Raw genomic sequence first — 20590 nt, 5'->3', positions numbered from 1 at the left:
GAGGGGACACACAAAAGCCGCCTGTCCCTTAGCCGCCGCAGCCTGAGGCGATGCCGCCTCTCCCCACCCCCAAACCGGACCCAGTCCCTCTCCGCCTCCCCCCCATCGGGTACAGTGACCCGCGGCCCCTCCCCGCCTGCCCGAGGCGTTCGGAAATCGAGCTGGGCAGGAGCCTGAGGCCTGGCGAGGCACAAAGTCACAGAATTATTAGAAGGCACCTCTGGATATCATCTCGTCCCACCGCCCGCCCCTCCGCCTCCTTTCTCGGCAAGGCGGGCAGAGCTCTCCCGCCCTATTGTTCCCCGCACCCCGCGGCGGAGGCAGCGCACTCACCACGCGGGCCGGGCTTCCTGCAGCGCCCATCGGGCCCCTCAGCTCCGGCACACCGGGGCTGCCACAGCGCCCTGCTACTGCTCCTCCAGTAATACTCGCGGGGCCCAGGCCAGCGCCACCATCACCCCCCACCACCCCACTGGCACTCCACCAGCGGCCATCTTGTGCGTCGACTGCTCCTCTCACCGCCCACGTCCCTCCCTCTCTCACCGCACCACCCGCCCCTTCCTGCGCCTGCCTTCCCCCGCAGCCAGGACGGGCTGGGACAGGACGGGACGAGGAGAAATAGCCGAGTCACGGCCTGGAGCCCGTGGGGGCAGGGTGGTGGAACTATCGCCCGGCTTGGGGAGTGTACCTCGTGCTCCGTCAGGGACGGTCTCCAATGTCAGATGCCTTCCTCTTTTCAGGTGGGGCTTTACCCCCCCCACCCCACCCCCCCCCTTCTTAGTGGGTTTGGGAGTGCAGGTGAAGGCTTTTCACACATGGAGTGGCTCCCGGGAGCGCTCTGCGTTTTGGGAGCTTCCTAAGGGCCCCCGCCCGCCATTTTCTCTTCGTCAGGAACCTCTGTTGGCGGACCGTGCGGTTGCTTCATGCCATCACACCTTATTGCTTCGAGCCGGTTACTTTTCTTACTTCAGGGAAAAACAACACAAATTAAGTTCCCGCTTACGTGGCCGTGCAGGGCAAAGCATTCGGGGTTTTGCCCACCAGTCCCTAGTGAAGGCGTAGAGGTGGGCTCACTGCTGGGAGAAGGTCCCCCGTAGCTTTGTGTGCTGCAGGACACAGATCATCCTTAGCTTTAACCAACACCGCATGTAAGATGTTTGGGGACCCTCCAAGCTTTTCTGTAGCACAGTCAGAATTAGCTGGGATACTGAAGAAATTTTAAAACGCAATTACAGAATGTCTTGCAGTCACTTGACTTGAAGCATTTACTAAGCACGTACTGACTGTCAATTTTAAATTGTTACAAGAGCTAATTATTTAGCATCAGGATATTTCAAGGTAACATCCACTTAATGCCTGTTTATGAGAACATGAATATGGTGTAAAATACTAAGGAATTTAGCCTTATTTAAATTAAAGACCATAAATGGTATTCAGTGGTCACGTTTTGTTGCCCATATATTTCATCATGTCTATGTCCAGGTAGAGGCTCTGTGGGATCAATCCTGCTGTGATGCCATTGTGCAGGATTCTGTTCAGAGAATCACTGCATTTCTATTTTCCCTTCGTAATACTGTGAAGAGCACCCAATGTATTATTGTCAGTCCAACATCTGAAGTGCAGCATTGCATGACCTGGAAATACAATTTCAATAGGACATTGTCAAGTCAGAAGTTGCCATGCCCAGAGCCAGGGACTCGAGAGAGCAAAAAGAAGCTGGGTTGTGGCATGCAGACAGAAGATGGAAATTCTTACATACCGGGGAAAACTACATAGGGCAAGGTTACTCTTCAGTTCCTATTTCTGACTCTTGTACTGACCATAGACAGATTTTCATTAACTTTTCAAGAAATGTGGTGGTAGTAACTAAAAGTGTTATTTCTATCTGTTTTACTAATGAAGTAATCTCTATTATTTAGGCTTTTCCACCAAAACAATCTTAATGTTTATCAAGGATCAGTGCTTAAATAATTTTAGTAGTATTACTATTAAGAAAAGCTATTCCTGAAAGCAGAGTCTTCTATCCACAGTCACAGGCATTGAGATCTTATGAACACAGAAGACATTTACAAAGAGCACCTTTGACTTAGCAAGAGCTTTACTATGAGCTAGAAAAGAAGTGTAAATTGGAAATGTCCAAGGCCAGATTGGACAGGGCTTGGAGCAACCTGGTCTAGTGGAAGTTGTTCCTGCCTATGGTTTGAAACAAGATGAGCTTTAAGGTACTTCCAACTAGTCTGATATTCTGTACCACAGAAACTTTTCAATCAACAATTGCCATCTTTTGCAGACTCCTCTTTAAATGCTACAGTAGAAATGCAAACCTTGTTGGAGTTGTCAGTGTCCTGATTAGAAGCAGAAGATAGCATTAGGAATAGCCAAAATGGTAGGTGTTCTTTGCAACCTTGGTTTAAAGTCACAGAAGCTAGAAATGGTCAGGGCCTGAAGACATCCTGTTACTTCCTAGTTTCTAGCAAGTGATTATACGGTGTTCTGATGTTCTGTTCAGTCTGGGTTTTAACATTCCAGTCTGGGGACTTCTACCATTTTCTCTTTTGGTTCCTGTATTGTGGAAAGGTTTCATTTTTCATGTAGTTTATGTTTTCCCTCAACATTTAATTCCATTAACAGTATGAACATGCTAACAACAATTTTAAGTATTACAGCATAAGTTACCACAGTACTACGTTGTTGTAGTTTGAAAGATTGAAATTTAAAAAAGTGAGATGTGAAATGACCTGTGGTTCTTATTATGTAACACTTCACAGATGAGCACTTTAATTCTCAAACTCCCACTTTAGTCTTCCATCAGAGTGAGGCTTTTCTGATGTTTATTATGTTTTCTGAAAGTTCAGAAATTTGTAGATGAGCTTGTTCTCTTGTTGGGAACTGATCCCACTAGATAACCTAGATTATTTTTAATGTCTGCTTTCTCCAGTTACACAGCATTTCTTCCTGCATGATACACTGCTTTAGAATTTGAAACACAAAACATTATTTGTCTTTAGGACTACTGTTTTCAAATATAATTTCAGCTTATGATTGTATCTGCTATAATTTATCTCCACTTGTTTACATTGTTCTTTCTTTTATGTTTTTAAAAACCCAGAGGAATTAGTTTTTCTTCTACCACATATAGTCTCAATTTTCAATTCCTTTCTCTCTTTATTTTTCATCCAAAAGGGGATAATGTGTAGGCACAGTTCTAAGACCTGACATTTGTGGCCACACTAGTAATGTTCTTCAAATTATACATTAAAAATTACTCCCTCTTTTAGCCTGTATGACTGACAGAAATACGTAAAATACCAGTGTAACTGTTGAATGGTATCATCTCACTTTTCAATTTTTATATTACTCCTTCCATATAAACCTGCTCTAAAACTGGAACTAGGATAGCTGTCTAATAAGAAATGTGTATTTTCTAAATGTCTTGGCAGTGTTTCAGTTTGCTATTTTAGTTAGAAACATGACCTTTAAAGCTGATAATAATGGAAAAATTCTCATTCTGAAACCTGATATCAGAATGGAAGGCAAGAATTAAATACTTCTCCAGGTGCTGCAAGCATGTCCTTCACACAGTGAAGATTCTTGCACATAAACCAGATAATAAAAAAGAAAATCTTTAGTACTTGAATGTGTTTGACCATTACATTAACAAGACCTGAATTCCTCTCCTTTTATAAAATTCCATTGACAAACAGAAGACTGTATTTATCCAACATAATAATTGAAAAAAAAAATCCGATGCTTATTAGAGCATGCTGAATGTCATCCAAGCCTATGGGATACAGATGCAACTATTCGAGCTAATTTTATACACTTATTTTAAATAGTAATGATAACAAAATACAGCCTTACGCTCTGGACATGCTCAGTATCTCCACCATAACACATGAGGTTTCAATTTCCCATGTACAAAAGAAGCCTAGAGGAGCTAAAGGAATGTGAAGTCCATATGTGCAAAATGATTGTTCCTCCATGAAAGCTGCTGTCCCAGGCATTCACAAATTCACAGTTTGCATAAATAAATAATACTGTATAACCCACCAAATGTCAAATTTGTTTAGAAACTTTTTTCAGTTCTTTGATGCTGTTCATAATAAATTTGTAGCATATCAATGCAGTTATTGTTTGTGTTTTCAGGCTACTTGGAATGCAAAGGTCTATGCAAATATACCCTCTGACTGCAGCTGCTGTGGAAAAAGGAGAAATTATAAGGAAGGTAAGAAACTTTGTTTTGACAATTTCTCATTAGAGGTTTCACTTTCGTAACCATCTCATCATCCTCCTTGTCCCACTGGTATTGTGGGGTTCAGAATGCTGACTCAAGAGTATGTGCCCCAGATTCTCCTCCTTATTGCCTTTTTTACTTACATGCCATTACCTGCATTGCTCCAATCCCAAACCTTCCAGTGTTATTCAGCACATGTCCTCTCTTTCTGGGGTAAAAATTTTGAAGCAACAGAAAGTACAAGAATTTGCAGCATAGCTAGTCTGTAGTTACGCTAGGCAGAGCAAGGTAGAGCCAGTAGCACACCACATTCTTTTTACTCCAGTGCCCTCTGCTGAAGTAACCATCTCCTTGGCTTCTGAGTCCCCTTGGGCAGGGGCAGGAGCCTTTACCAAGTACTGTATGCTGCTACCTCTTTATCTTGCACTTCACTTCCTTGCTGTATTTCTTTTCCTATTCTGTCTCAACAGAAAAGTAGAAGTATGACCCCTTATTTCCTTTCCTTGCTCCAGTGGTACTTAGGTTGAAATTTCCTCTTTTCCTTCATAGCATTGTTGCATCACATTTTACAGCAGCCTCTTAATGAGCTACCTAGGAAGATAACATATATGTTGGGATGATAAACAATTAAGACAATTATATTTTATAAGAATTCCAGTGTGTGTGTGTATAAAGCTGAAAACCACCTAAATTAACAGTTAATTTTTGTTCCTTTCTGGCAAGTTTACTCATGTACTATGAAACTGGGAGAAAATAAGAGACAGGTAAGGCAATAAAGTTAGTACCTTTGCTTAGCTGCATGTAAACCCTTAGCTTTATTCTCATTTTGCAGGGTAAGCTAAATTGTAAAGGTCAGGCAACTCAGCAGAGAGATTAAAAAGCACTTTCTCCAAATCTCAGCAATACAGATCAGAGGTCCTGGTACCAAACACAAGTCCCCCAGAGAAGGATAAAAGGTACACTGGATGCTGAATGCAAGAAAGCAGGCAGGGAGCACAGTGCCTATGTGACACTAGTTCTCACTCTGGCCTGAGAAATTATAAGGGAGAATCCAAACAGTCCTTGGAGAAGGACAACAACCTTTGCAGGTGTTCTTTGGATCCTTGTTTTCTTTCAAGAAACAGTCAAGGGGTGTAGTTTCTAATTGTCCAATAATAGTGATGTGTTGGTTTGGTGACCAATGAGAGTTTTACCTCTTGGATCTTCTTGGACCTGTCTATAAAAGAAGATCTGAAATGTGCTACCCAGAAGAAAGTCTATGTCATACTGCTTCGCCATTCCTAGTATAGTGTGACATCTGGTAGACCCTTGACATGCATTGCAGCCAAGAGCTGGAGGACATTGGAGTCTCCCTCCTCCTTTGAGAGGTAAGGAGCTTTTCCCCATGTGTTCCTGGAGACCTACAGATCTCAGTGACCCTGGGCAGAGGGCCCAGCTGGTGAGTGGGCCTGGAATGGCAGATCTCAACAAAGCTAGAGCTTACATTCCCAGGATGAGCCACTGCGTTTGCATGTTGCACTCATGGGCCGTTGAGATAAAGCTCTTCCCATAAAGGGGAACCAAAGTTCTGCAGAGGAACAAACTCGTCCTCTCTCTGAATAGGACATAAGCAGCACTTAGGACTCACTGTATCAGAAGGCTTTAAAGCGTTACAGCTGTGGCCATCTGGGCATGGTAACATGAGAGTGGATCAGCCAGGGTGGGTCCCTGTTCGATGGATCCCCAGATAGCTTGGTTCCAGCCAGAGCAACTCGGCCCCTTGAACCGCCTGTGAATGCAGATTTGGGAGACCATGCGGGGGATCCGCAACCTCTACTTCCAGCAGGAGCAGGAGCGACAGCAGTGCGCCCTTGCTGTGGCCAGCCTGGCCTCCCCACCTGGCACATACCACACTCCCCGTGCCAGCCCATCCGGACTTCTGAAGACACAGACTAGCTCTGCTGATACAGCTTTGTGCAGAACACCGTGGTCCAAAGCTGAAAGTCAGAAAAAAGATGCTGTAAGAGAGGGTTTTCCCCATGGTCCCACCCCGTGGATTTTGGGGCAAGGAGTTTGCCTTCTGAGTGTTTTATGCCTTTAACTTTTCTTATGTTTAAGGATTGCCTGTATGCTCTCCCCACAGCGCAGCAGGTGGAGGCCTCCCCCTTCCCCCCCGCCCCCGTCCTGGTCGGCTGTTGGAGGGGATGGGGCGGCAGCTGGGTGGGGGGTTGGGAGACAGCGGCTCCGGTTTCCCCCCTCACTGTGCAGTGCGGCAGTCACCACTGTGATGTTAGCACACAGCATGATGGGGGCTGGGTGCAGCTTTCCGCCGCTCCCACGGAGCAGCTCTGATATGTGGATAGAAAAGAACTCTATAACTCACAGAGTAATTATAAGAGTAGGTATGAATTTATTCAGCGCTGAGGTGCATGGGGGGATATCTCCTCCAAAAAGCATGCACACCTTTTAGATTTGGCTTTCTCTTTTTATCCTTTACAAACTAGGGTTGCACAATACGCCTAATACATATTCATTTCCTAACTCCACCTGTCCTCACTTCATATTACAATTAGCTCCACGCCCCTTTGCGGCTGCGCAGTGGTCGGTTTTGGTCAGTTCGGTGGTCGTCTGGAGGGGGGTCTTTGGGATGAGGTCAGCAATTTTCTCTTTAGCTGAACTCTTCACTTTGTCTTTTTGCGCATGCCTCCTTCAGTCTTTTGACCACTTTTTGGACTTCGATACCGTTCTTTCCCGCTTAGGGGTCCAAGGAATCCCTTTATCTTGTGGTGCCTTTGTCTTTGCATCTTGTTTCTGTATTTTAGCTCTTTATCTTATCTTGCAATCTCGCTCCTTTCTTGTTCTTGTCTATTCCCCCTCTCTTCTGGTCAGGCATTTCTTTATGCTTAATTCTTAATTTCTCTGTTTCAGCTCTGCCTAGGGGAATGGCTCCATTCCTCCCCCACCCATCCCCTGGGGATGACGAACGAAAGGGTACTGATATATTGATTACAGAATGTGAATCTACTGATGATATTGTTGATAAGTTACAGTTTTAGGAGTTCATTTGGTTTTTACCCCAGGATTTTTGGGAATCTTGTTTTAAAATTATATCATGTGGGAGATTCTTTTCCAGTTAGGGAGGCACTGGCCACACCTTAGCTCTTTCTGGATAAGAATTACCAACAGGCTCAGTTGTTTCTGCAGCAAAAGTTACATATGAGTTCTTTGACTTGGCAATTTGCCTTGTAAATATTACAGCTGAATCAATCTTTGGAGCGAATCTGTAACCCTCACCATGGAGAGGTGTTCAGGTCTTTTCACTGGAAAGAAACACTTTAGCTGTTTGCAGTTTCTGGGCTGATCAAGTTTATAGGCAACAATTAAAAAAAAAAAAAAAGATTATTTGAACAAAATATGTTTATATTAGAAATTTTAAAAATTAATTATCAAGTGTAAATGTTGATTGACTAATAACAGTAATGACTAATTAATTTATTAACTTGGGAGAAGATATGCCTGTGCTTTATTATCAGCAGGTTCAAGCAGTCACATCAGACACCCATCATCTTTGAGGAGTGAAAAGGGACACATGTTTCAGGATTCAAGAAGACATCTAGTGAAGCTAAAGATCGATGTCTTCAGCTGATGGACTTTTACATGAGTTTCATTTATTTGGACTCTAAGACAAAAATTACTGGTTTTCCAAAAAGATGTAATTGTACCTCATGGAATATGTCACATACTTTTGCTTGTAGTTACCGAGGGCTGTGGATTTAGTTTGTGGTAACTAGGATCATGTAGATCTTTGGGAATCAGATTCATCAAGGAAATTCTGTCATTGATACTGCCATTTTCAATTCAGATTCTCCTCCTACAAGTATCACTGGCAAAACTGAGCAAGCAATGGTCCAATCCTGCACAAACCCCATGCAGCTCACTTTGGTATTTTCACCACACTTCCTGCAAAAGTAAAAAGTGTAAGGCAAATACACTTATTTACACTTATAGATTTCCAACAGCTCGGAAAGGGCTTTGGAGATTCAAGTCTAAATATTTGGATATTTGGCCTGTTCAGTTTTGCAGCCTTTATTGGGATAGACCTTCTGTTCCTTGGGAAAGTAGGTCGTCTTATCATCTATCATATGCATTGTGCTACCAAAAAAAAAAAAAAAAAAAAAAGCACCCAAGCTGTCTGAATTAATTGCTCATTTGAAACAATTTGAAAAATGGGAGAAACAGAAAAAGCTATTGATACTTGGAAGGGTAAGTCTGACTAGCAAGTGCTAGAAGGTCACAAACCAAGTTTAGCCCAGTTAGGTACCCCTGAATTTGGTAATTTAATCTGCTTATATAGCAGACCTAACCAAATGTTTGGATTTCTCACTTTTGAAAGAGGTCAATGATGCAACCTTGTTTCATTATTGAAAAACTTTTCCTGCACATTCGGAGTCACTCCAGTTTACCAGGTTTAACTGACTCCTTGCAAGAATGAACAACAAGACTTGATGGTAGTGCATGAAGGATTCAATAGCATGTGCCAGAAAATCTCCTTGACCATTCTAAGTCAGTGTCCAATCAAGGTCTTTTATGGTAATCGACAAGTTACTGAAGGGACCTCTGATGCTGTGTTTATTCTCTTCCCTGCAAGGACCCAGCAGTGTTGAAGCAGGTTTGGAAGATATTGGGATGTAACGGAAAGATAGTCACCCCCCTCCTCTACAGTGTATGGTAATGACTCCTGCAATTAGCCAATAGCACCTAACTGTGATGAAAGCAGATGGGAGTAACATAGTGACCCTAGGTTATAAAATGTCAAATTCTCTAGCAATAAACGCCATTCCGCCATCTATCACATTGATGCTGTGGGTAATGGACCGAGTGACCTGGGTGTTGGTCACCGTGCTGTTCCTTGAACCAGGGTGTTTGCCTTGCTTAAAAGGCAACATTTGGTGCCGGAAACCCGGGAGAAAGCGGGATTCAAACCCAGAAAGCGAGGATTACCTGGGAAACGGGAGCAGCGGTCAGGACCAGCTGGACTAGTCCTGGCGAGGGAGATGTCCCTGCATCCAGAAGGAAGATGGAAGCCCTGATAAAGGTCAGATTGCAATTAAATTGTAAACCTAATTCTTTTACTCTTGCTATTGCAAGGCTTTTGTATATTGGGGTCATAAATCAGCTAGTAAAGTTTATCCACCCTAAGGTGTAGGACAGATGTACTAAAACCCTTGCCGAAGAGACCTGGAAGGTGGCAAGAAACTGTCTGTTGGCCACCCCGAAATTTGGGGTCAGAGCAGCCACTCAGATTTTACAGCCCCCAGGCGAGAGCGGCTCGGCTGAGCCAAAGGGGACACAAGAGGGTGATGTGTCCCCTCAGTCCCCGAACCCTGATCTGCTCTCAAACGAACAGCAGAAAGCAGGAGATTTTTGGAGAAAGTTAACAGAAGAAGCCAGAGGTGTTGCAGACAAAGTCAGGGGGGAAGCATCCCCCCAGGGGCTTAAAAATGGCGCTGAGCAAAAAGACATACAGCGGGAAAGGAATGTCCTTATTGAAAACAAAGAGCAAACGCTGGCATTGAGAGATGAACACAGTCGGGAGATTGGGAGAGATAAGGAATGTGAAGAAGGATGCGGGGGAGGTGTAAAGAGGGAGAGGGAAAAGAATGTAGATAAGGGGGAAGAGTATTGAGAGACCGCCAGCTATTCACCACTCTTCACAGAAGTAATTGTGAACGCCGTTTATTTCTATCTTTAGCACACCTTTTATAGGGTTTTACAGGGTCTGCGGGCAGAGTAATCTACTATTGGCTAACACACACAGGTTTACATTTTTTCTCCTACACACAAGGATATTGTTTTGCTTTACTCTCTCTTCTGCATGAAGGTTTCAAGGACTTTAGCCTTTAATATCACGACTTATTTCAAAGGCTGGTTTGTGCATACAGGCCTTTACTAATATATAAAATATATCAACAGAAGAGAGGGGGAGCAGAGGGAGGAACAGAGCGTGAAGGGCGGAGTGAAAGGTGGGGTGAAAGGCGGAGTGGAGGGTGGACTGAAGGGTGGGGAGAGCCAGGAGGGAGGGAACAGCCCGCCCACAGGGGTGGTAGGCGGGGCCGGAGCCCAACAAAAAAAGGCACGGGAAACAGGAAGTAGCTAGCCAGTCGAGCTCTGACTCTGCTGGAGATACTAGCGACGAATGGTCAGAGGCTGAGTCCTCAGAAGAGGAAACAATAAAGATAAACAAGAATATCCCCCTCCACATTAAAAAATAACTGAGAGAGGATACCCCTCTCACAGACTGGGGTCAGATAAGAGCAGAATGTGCCACCTGGGTCCCCCCAGATGTGCTAGTATTCCCAGTCCGGGTGTCTGAGGGGGGACACAGAGTTTACTCACCAATAAATCCTAAAGAAGTTAAAATGATTGTTAAAGCAATTTCAGAAAAAGGGCTTAATTCTGCCATGGTCACCTCCCTTATCAATGGTCTTTTTGGGGGTGATGACCTGCTCCCTTTTGATATAAAACACACTTGCAGATTGTTTTTCGATGGGGCAGGGATGATTGTTTTTAAACAAGATTGGGAAGACAACTGTGCCAGATACCTAGCCGAAATAACTGGGGCAGACCATCCGCTACACGGCTCCAGCCTGCCACGGTTAATGGGCAGAGACCCAGCCATGGTTACACCTCAGGCACAAGCCCAGGGTATGCGGGCCCACAAAGTTATGACAACCACTCGTGCGGCCAGAGAAGCTGTTCGCTCGGCCTCTAGAGTTCTTGCTAAGCCATCACCATGGGCTACCATAAAGCAAAACGAAAGTGAGAGCTTTACGCAATTTGTAGACCGCCTTCAGGCAGCTGTTGACTCCTCGGCCCTGCCCCCAGAGGCAAAAGGCCCAGTCATGGCAGACTGCTTGCATCAACAATGCAATTCAACAACCAAGGAAATCCTCCGATCATTACCGGGAGGGGCAAATATCGCACAGATGATTAAGCATGTCGCGAGGGAGGAACAGGTAGCTCCGATTCAAACTGCAGTCTGCACAGCAATCACTAACGCGATGGCGTGTTTCAAATGCAATCAGGCAGGTCACGTTGCTGCAAATTGCAAAGGCGGGGGGGCCCTAGCAGCGTCCACCTCACAGCAGAACCAATTTAAAGGGCCATGCTGGGCTTGTGGGAAAAAGGGGCACCTTGCCAAAGAATGTAGATCCAAGGCTCAGGGAAACGGGAGGGGGAGAGGACAGCAGGGTTGCACACAGTCCTCTCCCACTCGGGATGCGAGGCGGCCCAGTTATGCCAATCCTGCAAGGACAGAGATGCTCCCAAATCCTTTACCCCCCCCGAGAGGCGACCACTTTCATGACCCAGCCAGTTACTCAGCCAGCCTTGCCTTACCTGCCTCAGGGGCAGCAGGGATCACACTTGGGGGACATGACCCCAGGGTGGCCCTGGCAGTAAGGTGTGACAACCCGCCAGTGGTATGGGGGATCTGCACCCTTTATGACACCTCAGGTGATCAAAGTATCCCCTCTGGATCTATCAGTGTTCCTTTTCTAATTGATACTGGGGCAGATGTCACAGTCATTCCAGAGACAAATTGGCCTCCGCTCTGGAAACTAGAGGATACCCCCATGGTAGGCGGGGTTGGAGGGCTGTCACGGGCTCGGAGAAGCGCACAGCTAATAGCCATTACACTCCACACAGAAAAAGGGCCAGAAAAAACTATTGCCCTCTTCCCATATGTCATGACAGGAATCCCAGCCCTGCTAGGGAGGGACGCCCTAGCCTTGCTAAAAGCCAGGGTGACAAATTTACCCTAAGGGCCACTGCCGCGTACCCGCTGCCACCAATCAGGCTTTCTTGGAAATCATCCGACCCGGTGTGGGTCGAGCAGTGGCCCCTGTCCAAGCCTCAATTAGATGCCCTTCTTGAGTTAGTTAACCATGAATTACAACAAGGTCACATAGAGCCATCTACTAGCCTGTGGAATACCCCTGTTTTCGTAATCCCTAAATGATCCAGAGAAGGGTTTCGCCTCCTCCATGATTTACGTGAAGTAAATAAGAAAATTCAACCCATGGGACCTGTTCAAACATTGTTACCTATGAATTCTATGGTGCCAGAGGGCCAACCCTGTGCTGTTCTTGATATCAAAGACTGTTTCTTTTCTATACCCTTACATGAAGAATACAGAGAGCAGTTTGCTTTCTCAGTGTTTCCAAACAGCCAGCACCCCAACCTATGCTTCCAGTGGAAAGTGCTGCCTCAGGGGATGGTCAACTCACCTACAATCTGCCAAATCACAGTCGATCGAGCGCTAGCACCGATCCGTCATAGCAATTCGACTGCGACCGTCATCCAGTACATGGACGACATCCTGATTGCCGCACCCTCGGGAAGTCAGGTAGACCAGTTAGTGTCAACAATCACAGAGACTCTAAAAACAAATGCCTTTGAAATTGCAAGTGCAAAAATAAAAAAGGGGCCATGTGTAACCTTTTTGGGGGTGGGGATCACAGACTCTTACATATCCCCTCCCCAGATAAAGATCTGTCGAGATATCAAAACGCTTCATGACGTGCAGCAGCTGGTGGGATTCCTGCAACAGCTCTGCAACATCGTCTTAATCCTACCCGAGAAGATGGCCCCCCTGTATGATCTCCTGAGAGGGAAAAATCCATGGGAACACAAAGCCCTAACAGCAGAAGCAATGGACTCTCTTGACTTTATCGAACAGCAGGTATCTTTAAGTTCCCTTGCCAGGTAGAAGCCCCAGGTACCACTCGATCTGTATGTGCATTTCACAAAGGGAGGGGGAGTAGGAGCACTAGCTCAAGGTCCCCCAGAAAAAGCTCACCCAAGCTGAGTACCTCAGCAGCCTCATTATGAAAGGTAGAAAACTTGCCCTGAGACATCTTGGCATTGAACCAGCCAGAATATTCCTGCCTTTCTGCAAGCAACTCTCTACACAGTCAACAGTGATGTCAGAATACCTGGCGACAGCCCTGGTTGGATTCGGTGGAGAGATTCAGTATTCTGCAAAGCCCCCTTGGGCTCAGATGCTAGCTGTTGTCAACATAGACCTACCACAAAAGGTCATGGACCGGCCCCAGCCAGGACTGACAGTCTTCACAGACGCATCCTCGACAACCTCCACTGCGGCTGCGGTGTGGCAATCAGAGGACGAGTGGCACTGCGTCAAAGTGATTGATCGTACACTCTCAGTCCAGCAACTGGAAGTAGCAGCTGTGGTACTGGCATGCGGACTGTTCCAAACAGAGCATCTTAGCATTGTAACTGATTCAATGTTTGTAGCCAAGCTTTGCCTGGCTATGTCAGGACCCGGCATATCGACATCTACAGCAGCTCTAATGCTAGAAGAAGTGCTCTCCTCTCAAAAAGGTACCATATCAGTCATCTATGTTAGCAGCCACAACCCGATCAAAGGGTTCTTCCAAGTTGGCAACGACAAAGCAGATGCTGCCGCAAAAGGATTGTGGACTTTACAAGAAGATCGTCAGCTACACGAAACCCTGCACATCGGAGCCAAAGCACTAGCAAAGAGATGTGAAATCTCAGTTGCTGATGCAAAACATGTAGTAGCTTCATGCCCCCACTGCCAAAAGGCACCACTGTGGTCCTGTGGAATCAACCCCAGAGGCCTAAAAGCCTCAGAGATATGGCAAACAGACTTTACATTGTGCCAGCTGTTAAAACCCCGAGCATGGCTTGCAGTAACAGTGGATATGTACAGCAGAATAATTGTAGCCACACAGCACCTGAAAACCAACTCCAAAGCAACTATCCAGCATTGGCTAACAGCCATGGCTTGGCTCGGCATCCCTAAGCAAATCAAAATGGACAATGGTGCAAATTTTATCTCAAAGCCAAGCCAGGAATTCGCCTCCAAATGGGGTATCACTCTGGTGCAAGGCATCCCGTACAACAGCACAGGACAAGCCATCGTTGAGCGAGCAAACCAGACCTTGAAAGCCAAGCTAGAAGTGTTAGCAAAATCAGAAAGCTTTAGCAATTCCATTCCCCAGGCAGACCAGGCATGCTTGCTAGCAACTGCACTGTTAGCACTGAACCAGTTCCCTAGGGGAGATGAAACTAACAGTCCCTCCCAAAAACACTGGGCCACTCGAGCTCTAGAAGAGGGCCCAAAGGTCATAATCAGAAATTAGTTAGGAGAGTGGGAGCAAGGTTGGAGATTAGTACTCACAGGGCGAGGGTACGCTGCAGCTAAAAGAGATGGTAAAGTGGTGTTGAAAGACCCCCGAGCTATTCACCAGTCTTCACAGAAGTAATTGTGAATGCCGTTTATTTCTATCTTTAGCACACCTTTTATAGGGTTCTACAGGGTCTGCAGGCAGAGTAAGCTACTATTGGCTAACACACACAGGTTTACATTTTTTCTCCTACACACAAGGATATTGTTTTGCTTTACTCTCTCTTCTGCATGAAGGTTTCAAGGACTTTAGCCTTTAATATCACGACTTATTTCAAAGGCTGGTTTGTGCATACAGGCCTTTACTAATACATAAAATATATCAACAAAGTGGTGTCCACTTAAGTCAATAAAACCAGACCTTCAAAATGAAACTGACAAGAAGCTGAAGTTTTGTTTGCAGGACTGGATCATTGGGCGCCCGCGTGATGCATATGCTCCAGTGCCGGAAGGAGGCGGTAAACCACCAGACAACCCGAAGACATCCAAAACTCCTGAGCCTGTGAAACCCAAGCGACAACGACTTCTGTGTGTAATCTTGCTTTTAGGACTTGTTAGCAGCGAGCAGGTTAGTGCAGAACATAACCCTCATCAACCATTCAGGTGGATCTTACGCCATGCCTCGAACGAGGTGATTAAAGAGGTAGTCACAGCGGGCACCCCAAGGTTCTTTGTGCTCATTCGAGACATTTTCCCTGGTATAATAACCCATAGCATCCACCCTCGCTTTGAGCTGTACCAGTCATACTGGTGCCCAGCCACCAACCCAGGCAAAGACTACTGCCGTCAACTAGGGTATTGGTTTTGTGGCTATTGGGGGTGCGAAACAATAGTCCTGAGTAACAGGTGGGCACCACCAAAAGCAGACGAGTTTCTGCAAGTAACCTGGGGTCCAGCAGGCTGTTTGCGTCCCAGTTTCAACTCCATAGGGCAAGTGTTTTATGGCTTTTATGATGACCAGTCTAAAGTCTGTTATCAAATGATCATGCAGGTCCTGCAGCCAGCAGATGTGGGTTGGACCACTGGAAGAATGTGGTCAGTATTCTTGCACAAGCCTGGCAAAGATCCCGGTGAAGTAGTACAAATTATCCGACTCCCAGTCATGACACCTGAAGCAATTGGCCCCAACCTTGTGGTACAGGCTGAGAACCCACAATCTAATAGTCTGTACCCGCTGCATAAACGAGAAGCTTCTCCCCAAAGATCTGAAGCCACTGCTTTCGATTCGCTCTATCAAATGTTAGATGCCACCTTTTTACCTCTAAATCAATCCAACCCCAATGCCACAGAATCCTGCTGGCTGTGTTATGACACACAGCCCCCTTACACAGACCCCCTTAACAACTGGCCAATGTGGTCTAATGCTGAGGCCCCAGTCCAGTGTCACAGTGAGTCACCTTCTCGCAGAATCACCATCAGCCACATGACCGGGTGAGGGTTTTGTGTAGGCAAAGCCAGTGCTGTTGACAAAAAAGTCTGTGCGACCACCGTGCAGGTGGACAAGTCTAAGAAATGAGCAATCGCCCCCTTGTCTGGCATGTGGGTTTGCAACCGCAGTGGGCTAAGCCCTTGCATCTATACCCAAAGCTTTAACTCCTCTGCTGACTTTTGTGTATTAGCTGTTATCATCCCCAGGGTCCTATACCACTCTGGAGAAGAAGTGAACCAGTACCTTGAGCGAGCAGGCCACCTTCAGAAAAGAGAGCTGTTGACAAGATTGTCAATAGCAATGCTGCTCGGCTTGGGAGCAACCGGAGCAGCCACGGGTGTCTCCGCCCTGGTAACCCAGAGTCAGAGTCTCTCTCAGCTACAAATGACTGTAGATGAAGATCTACAGAGAATTGAAAAATCCATATCCTTTCTAGAAAAATCAGTCTCCTCACTCTCTGAAGTTTCGCAGAACAGGCGAGGTCTCGACCTTCTGTTCATGCAGCAAGGAGGCCTCTGCATTGCCCTGAAAGAGGAGTGCTGCTTCTACACAGACCACACCGGAGTAGTGAGAGACACCATGGCAGAGCTACGAGACAGGCTGTCTCAATGGAAGGCGGAGAGAGAAGCCCAGCAAAGCTGGTTCCAATCTTGGTTCGACCAATCTCCGTGGCTGACCACCCTGGTGTCTACCCTGATTGGGCCAGTTGTGATGATTTTACTTGTGTTAATCTTCGGACCGTGTATTTTAAATAAGCTTGTGTCCTTTGTTAAGAGCCGACTAGAAAAAGTCAACATTCTGTTTATAGAAAGGCAACAGATGCTCTAAAAATACACTTAGTTACCACATGTGCCTTATGCTTACTAACGAAAAACTAGTTAGTAACTGCATGTGCCTTATGCTTACTAATGAAAAACTGCAGTATCTATTTTATAAGTTTTTAGCCTTTTAGTTAAGTATTGTGTATCCTATATTTTACTCAAGTTTATAATATCTACTTTTAAAACTTCTTATAATATAGATAAGTTAGACAAAGTGTTTAGAGATAGATATATAGAAAATAACGTTAGAACTTTTTAAGACTAATACACCTTATATTCTAGCAAATTAGTTATGCATAGAGAGGGGGGACAGCAGGACATTACAAATGCTGCCTTTCTGCCCTACAACAAAAAAAGAGAATTATGGATGCTGAATGCAAGAAAGCAGGCAGGGAGCACAGTGCCTATGTGACACTAGTTCTCACTCTGGCCTGAGAAATTATAAGGGAGAATCCAAACAGTCCTTGGAGAAGGACAACAACCTTTGCAGGTGTTGTTTGGATCCTTGTTGTCTTTCAAGAAACAGTCAAGGGGTGTAGTTTCTAATTGTCCAATAATAGTGATGTCTTGGTTTGATGACCAATGAGAGTTTTACCTCTCGGACCTTCTCGGACCTGTCAATAAAAGAAGATCTGAAATAATAGAAGTATCTCTCTTGTGCTACCCAGAAGAGAGTCTATGTCGCACAGCTTTGTCATTCCTAATATAGTGCAACATCACACCCCATGAGCTGGGCTGTGGTTCTTCCTGCATGACTGAAGAAAATATGAGATGGGATGGAAAATCTACTGCTGCTCTGGCACAACGGGCACTTGGAATATAGCAAGACTCTAAGAGGAAGTTCCACCAAAAAGAAAACTATGCCAGTAGCCCATAGCCAAACTTCCAGCTATAATGATGATGATGATCCCCTTGAAGGAATCTCTAAGGCATATGCCTAGGGAAGGAAGGACAACCAGGCTTAGAGGGGCCCTGCCTCTAGCCAGATAGAGGCTAGGGAAAACCGTGTCTTTAGGACTGTGTGGATTCATTGTCCTGGCACATCAGAACCAAAAAATATGAGGCCTTGGTCAACACTGGTGCGCAGTGCACATTAATCCCATCAAGACACGTAGGGACAGTATGGATACTAACTCTGAAGCAGGCAGCATAGTGCCTGTGGAATAGCAGGTCACATAACATTCTCACTCTTGTGTGAGAAAGTGGCCTGGGAAATCATAAGGAGGAATTAAAACAATCCTCAGAGATAGAAAACAGCCTTGCAGGTGCTGTTTGTCTGTTCCTTGTTTTCTTGCAAGAGAAGGTCGAGGGGTGGTATACCCCACTGACCAATGATGGTGATGTGTTAGTTTACTAACCAATAAGAGTTTTCTTTTCTGTACTTTCACATATCAGTCTATAAAAAAATCTGAGGCAATAAACTGGGAGAAATTCTCCAGTTTGACTCCACGAGAGAGTCTGTGTCGTTCTTCTCGCCATTCCCAATAGAGCGACAGGGCAGCATCTGTTTCTATTGCTGGCGTGACAGGTGGATCACAGGATTTTACTTTGGTGGAAGCTGATGTGAGCCTGACTGGAAGCCACTGGAAGAAACACCCTGTTGTGACTTGCCCGGAGGCCCCATGCATTTTGGGCATAGACTTCCTCCGAACTGGGTATTTCAAAGACCCAAAGGGACTCAGGTGGGCATTTGGGTTAGCGGCTGTGGAGACAGAGAGCATCAAGCAATTGAACACCTTGCCTGGACTATCAGAGAAATCATCTGCAATAGGACTTCTGAAGGGGGAAGAGCAACGAGTATCAATTGCCATGTCAACAGTGCACCACTGGCAGTATAGTACAACTCGAGATGCTGATTACCATCCAGAAGATGACTCGTGACCTGGAGAGTCAAGGGGTGGTCAGCAAAACCCATTCACCCTTCAACAGCTCCATTTGGGCTGTGTGCAAATCTGAAGGAGAATGGAGATTGACTGTGGACTATCGTGCCTTCAATGAAGTGACTCCACTGCTGAGCACTGCCATGCCAGACATGTTGGAGCTCTAGTACAAGCTGGAGTCCAAGACAACAAAGTGGTACGCCACTATTGATATTGCCAAGGCATTTTTCTTCATTCCTCTGGCAGCAGAATGCAGACCTCAGTTTGCCTTCATGTGTAGGGGCATGCAATACATGTGGAACCAACTGCCCAAGGGGTGGGAGCACAGTCCCACCATCTGCCATGGACTGATTCAGACTGCACTAGAAAAGGGTGAAGCTCCAGAACATCTGCAGTACATTGATAACATCATTGTGTCAGGAAAATTAATTCACAAACACCATAGTTTTATGTCCAAAGAGGAGACAGAGGAGTCCTTTTACTTTATTTGAATAACGGCAGAGGCCATGGGGCATTCCTCTGGGGTCTCTCAAATTTTTGGAGGGCGCAGCCTCCCTTCTATCCTAATTCCTGGTCGCTTATCCCTTCTCTCTTTCCCCATAGGCTGAGGTACTTGAGAGGTACAGGCTTCCCGGAATGCCTGATACCTGGGATACTCCCCCCCTCAATGCATAATCCCTTCTTAATTCTTAACTCTTGTGGAATTCATGGTGCTTCCTCAGTGCCTTTTTCATTCTTCAATGGACCTCTATCCCATTGTTTCTGTTATCTATCAGTGATAGTTTCACCTTTTCAGCAGACCCACAGCTTATTTGTAAAGACAAACCCGTCATCTCTCTCCTGTGTGGGGGAACACGGCAGTAGAGGTGTTTGAGAAAAGAGAGAAAATCATCCAGATTCTGCTGGAAGCCGGTTTCGCCATCAAAAAGAGCAAAGTTAAGGGACCTGCTCGAGAGATCCAGTTCCTGGGAATAAAGTGGCAAGATGAACGGTGTCAGATTCCCACCAATGTTATCAACAAGATCACAGCAATGTCTCCACCAACCAACAAGAAGGAAATACAAGCTTTCTTAGGTGCCATAGGCTTCTGGAGAATATTCCTGTGTAGAGCCAGATCGTGAACCCTCTCTACCTGCTTGCCTGCAAGAAGAATGAATTCCACCGGGGCCATGAACAGCAGCAAGCCTTCACCCAGATCAAGCAGGAAATCGCTAATGCAGTAGCCCTTAGCCCAATTAGGACAGGACCAGATGTGAAGAATGTGCTCTACCCTGCCACCATGAGCCATGGTCTGTCCTGGAGCCTTTGGCAGAAAGTGCCCGGTGAGACTCAAGGCCGACCACTGGGATTCTGGAGCCAAAGTTACAGAGGGTCCGAAGCCAACTACACTCCAACAGAGAAGTAGATCTTGGCAGCCTATGAAGGTGTTCAGGCTGCCTCAGAGGTGTTTGGCATGGAAACACAACTGCTGCTGGCACCCCGACTACCGGTGCTGAGGTGGGTGTTCAAAGCAAAGGTTCATTCTATCCACCATGCCACCAATGCCACATGGAGCAAGTGGATTGCCCTCATCACACAACGCGCCCATATTGGAAACTCAAATCGCCCTGGGATTTTGGAAATAATTACAAATCAGCCCGAAGGTAAAAACTTTGATATTACTGATGAAGAGGAGCAAGAACAAGAGACATGGGCTGAAGAACTACCAGCAGAAGAAACGCGTTATGCTCTTTTCACTGATGGTTCCTGTCACATTGTAAGGATGAACCGGAAGTGGAAAGCAGCTGTATGGAGCCAAACACGACAGATTGCAGAAGCTATTGAAGGAGAAGGTGGATCAAGCCAACTTGCTGAACTCAAAGCCATTCAATAGGCCGTGGATATTGCTGACGAAAGAAGTGGCCAAAGCTCTACCTCTACACAGATTCATATATGGTAGCCAATGCTCTGTGGGGATGGCTGGGGAAATGGAAAAAGACTAATTTGCAGCACTGAGGAAAACCAATCTGGGCT

General features: G+C 45.9%; 2 protein-coding genes across 13 annotated transcripts in view; one reads left to right on the top strand and one right to left on the bottom strand.

Moving 5' to 3' along the window:
* Nucleotides 1–519, bottom strand: part of RC3H1 (ring finger and CCCH-type domains 1) — a 63234-nt gene extending 62715 nt beyond the window's left edge. For 11 of the 12 annotated variants that reach the window (XM_014261970.2, XM_088060346.1, XM_014261969.2 and 8 more), the window contains exon 1: nucleotides 334–519. The gene's annotated coding sequence lies outside the window, so the exon portion shown is untranslated. The remainder of the gene's footprint in view (nucleotides 1–333) is intronic. The other variant, XM_088060354.1, reaches the window with a different exon arrangement.
* LOC106628784 (uncharacterized) lies at nucleotides 51–18146 on the top strand. The gene is made up of 6 exons (XM_014261977.2): nucleotides 51–109; nucleotides 273–740; nucleotides 4147–4225; nucleotides 9153–9308; nucleotides 14851–15015; nucleotides 15439–18146. The coding sequence occupies exons 1-6, from the start codon at nucleotides 51–53 to the stop codon at nucleotides 15880–15882; spliced, it is 1371 nt and encodes a 456-aa protein (XP_014117452.2). The 3' UTR covers nucleotides 15883–18146.
* Nucleotides 18147–20590: the final 2444 nt, after the last annotated feature.

Source organism: Pseudopodoces humilis, chromosome 10 (genome assembly GCF_049639895.1).
Source record: "Pseudopodoces humilis isolate 2021_Gansu_Grassland_sample_001 chromosome 10, ASM4963989v1, whole genome shotgun sequence".
Taxonomy (NCBI): Eukaryota; Metazoa; Chordata; class Aves; order Passeriformes; family Paridae; genus Pseudopodoces; species Pseudopodoces humilis.
The sequence above is the reverse complement of the archived record's forward strand: the minus strand, read 5'-3'. Positions and strand labels throughout refer to the sequence as shown.

Coding starts and splice junctions, on each gene's coding strand:
- LOC106628784 (XM_014261977.2), top strand. CDS start 51: ATGCCGCCTCTCCCCACCCCCAAACCGGACCCAGTCCCTCTCCGCCTC. Junction 741..4,146: donor AGATGCCTTCCTCTTTTCAG/GTGGGGCTTTAC, acceptor TTGTGTTTTCAG/GCTACTTGGAATGCAAAGGT. Junction 9,309..14,850: donor AGATGGAAGCCCTGATAAAG/GTCAGATTGCAA, acceptor TTTTGTTTGCAG/GACTGGATCATTGGGCGCCC.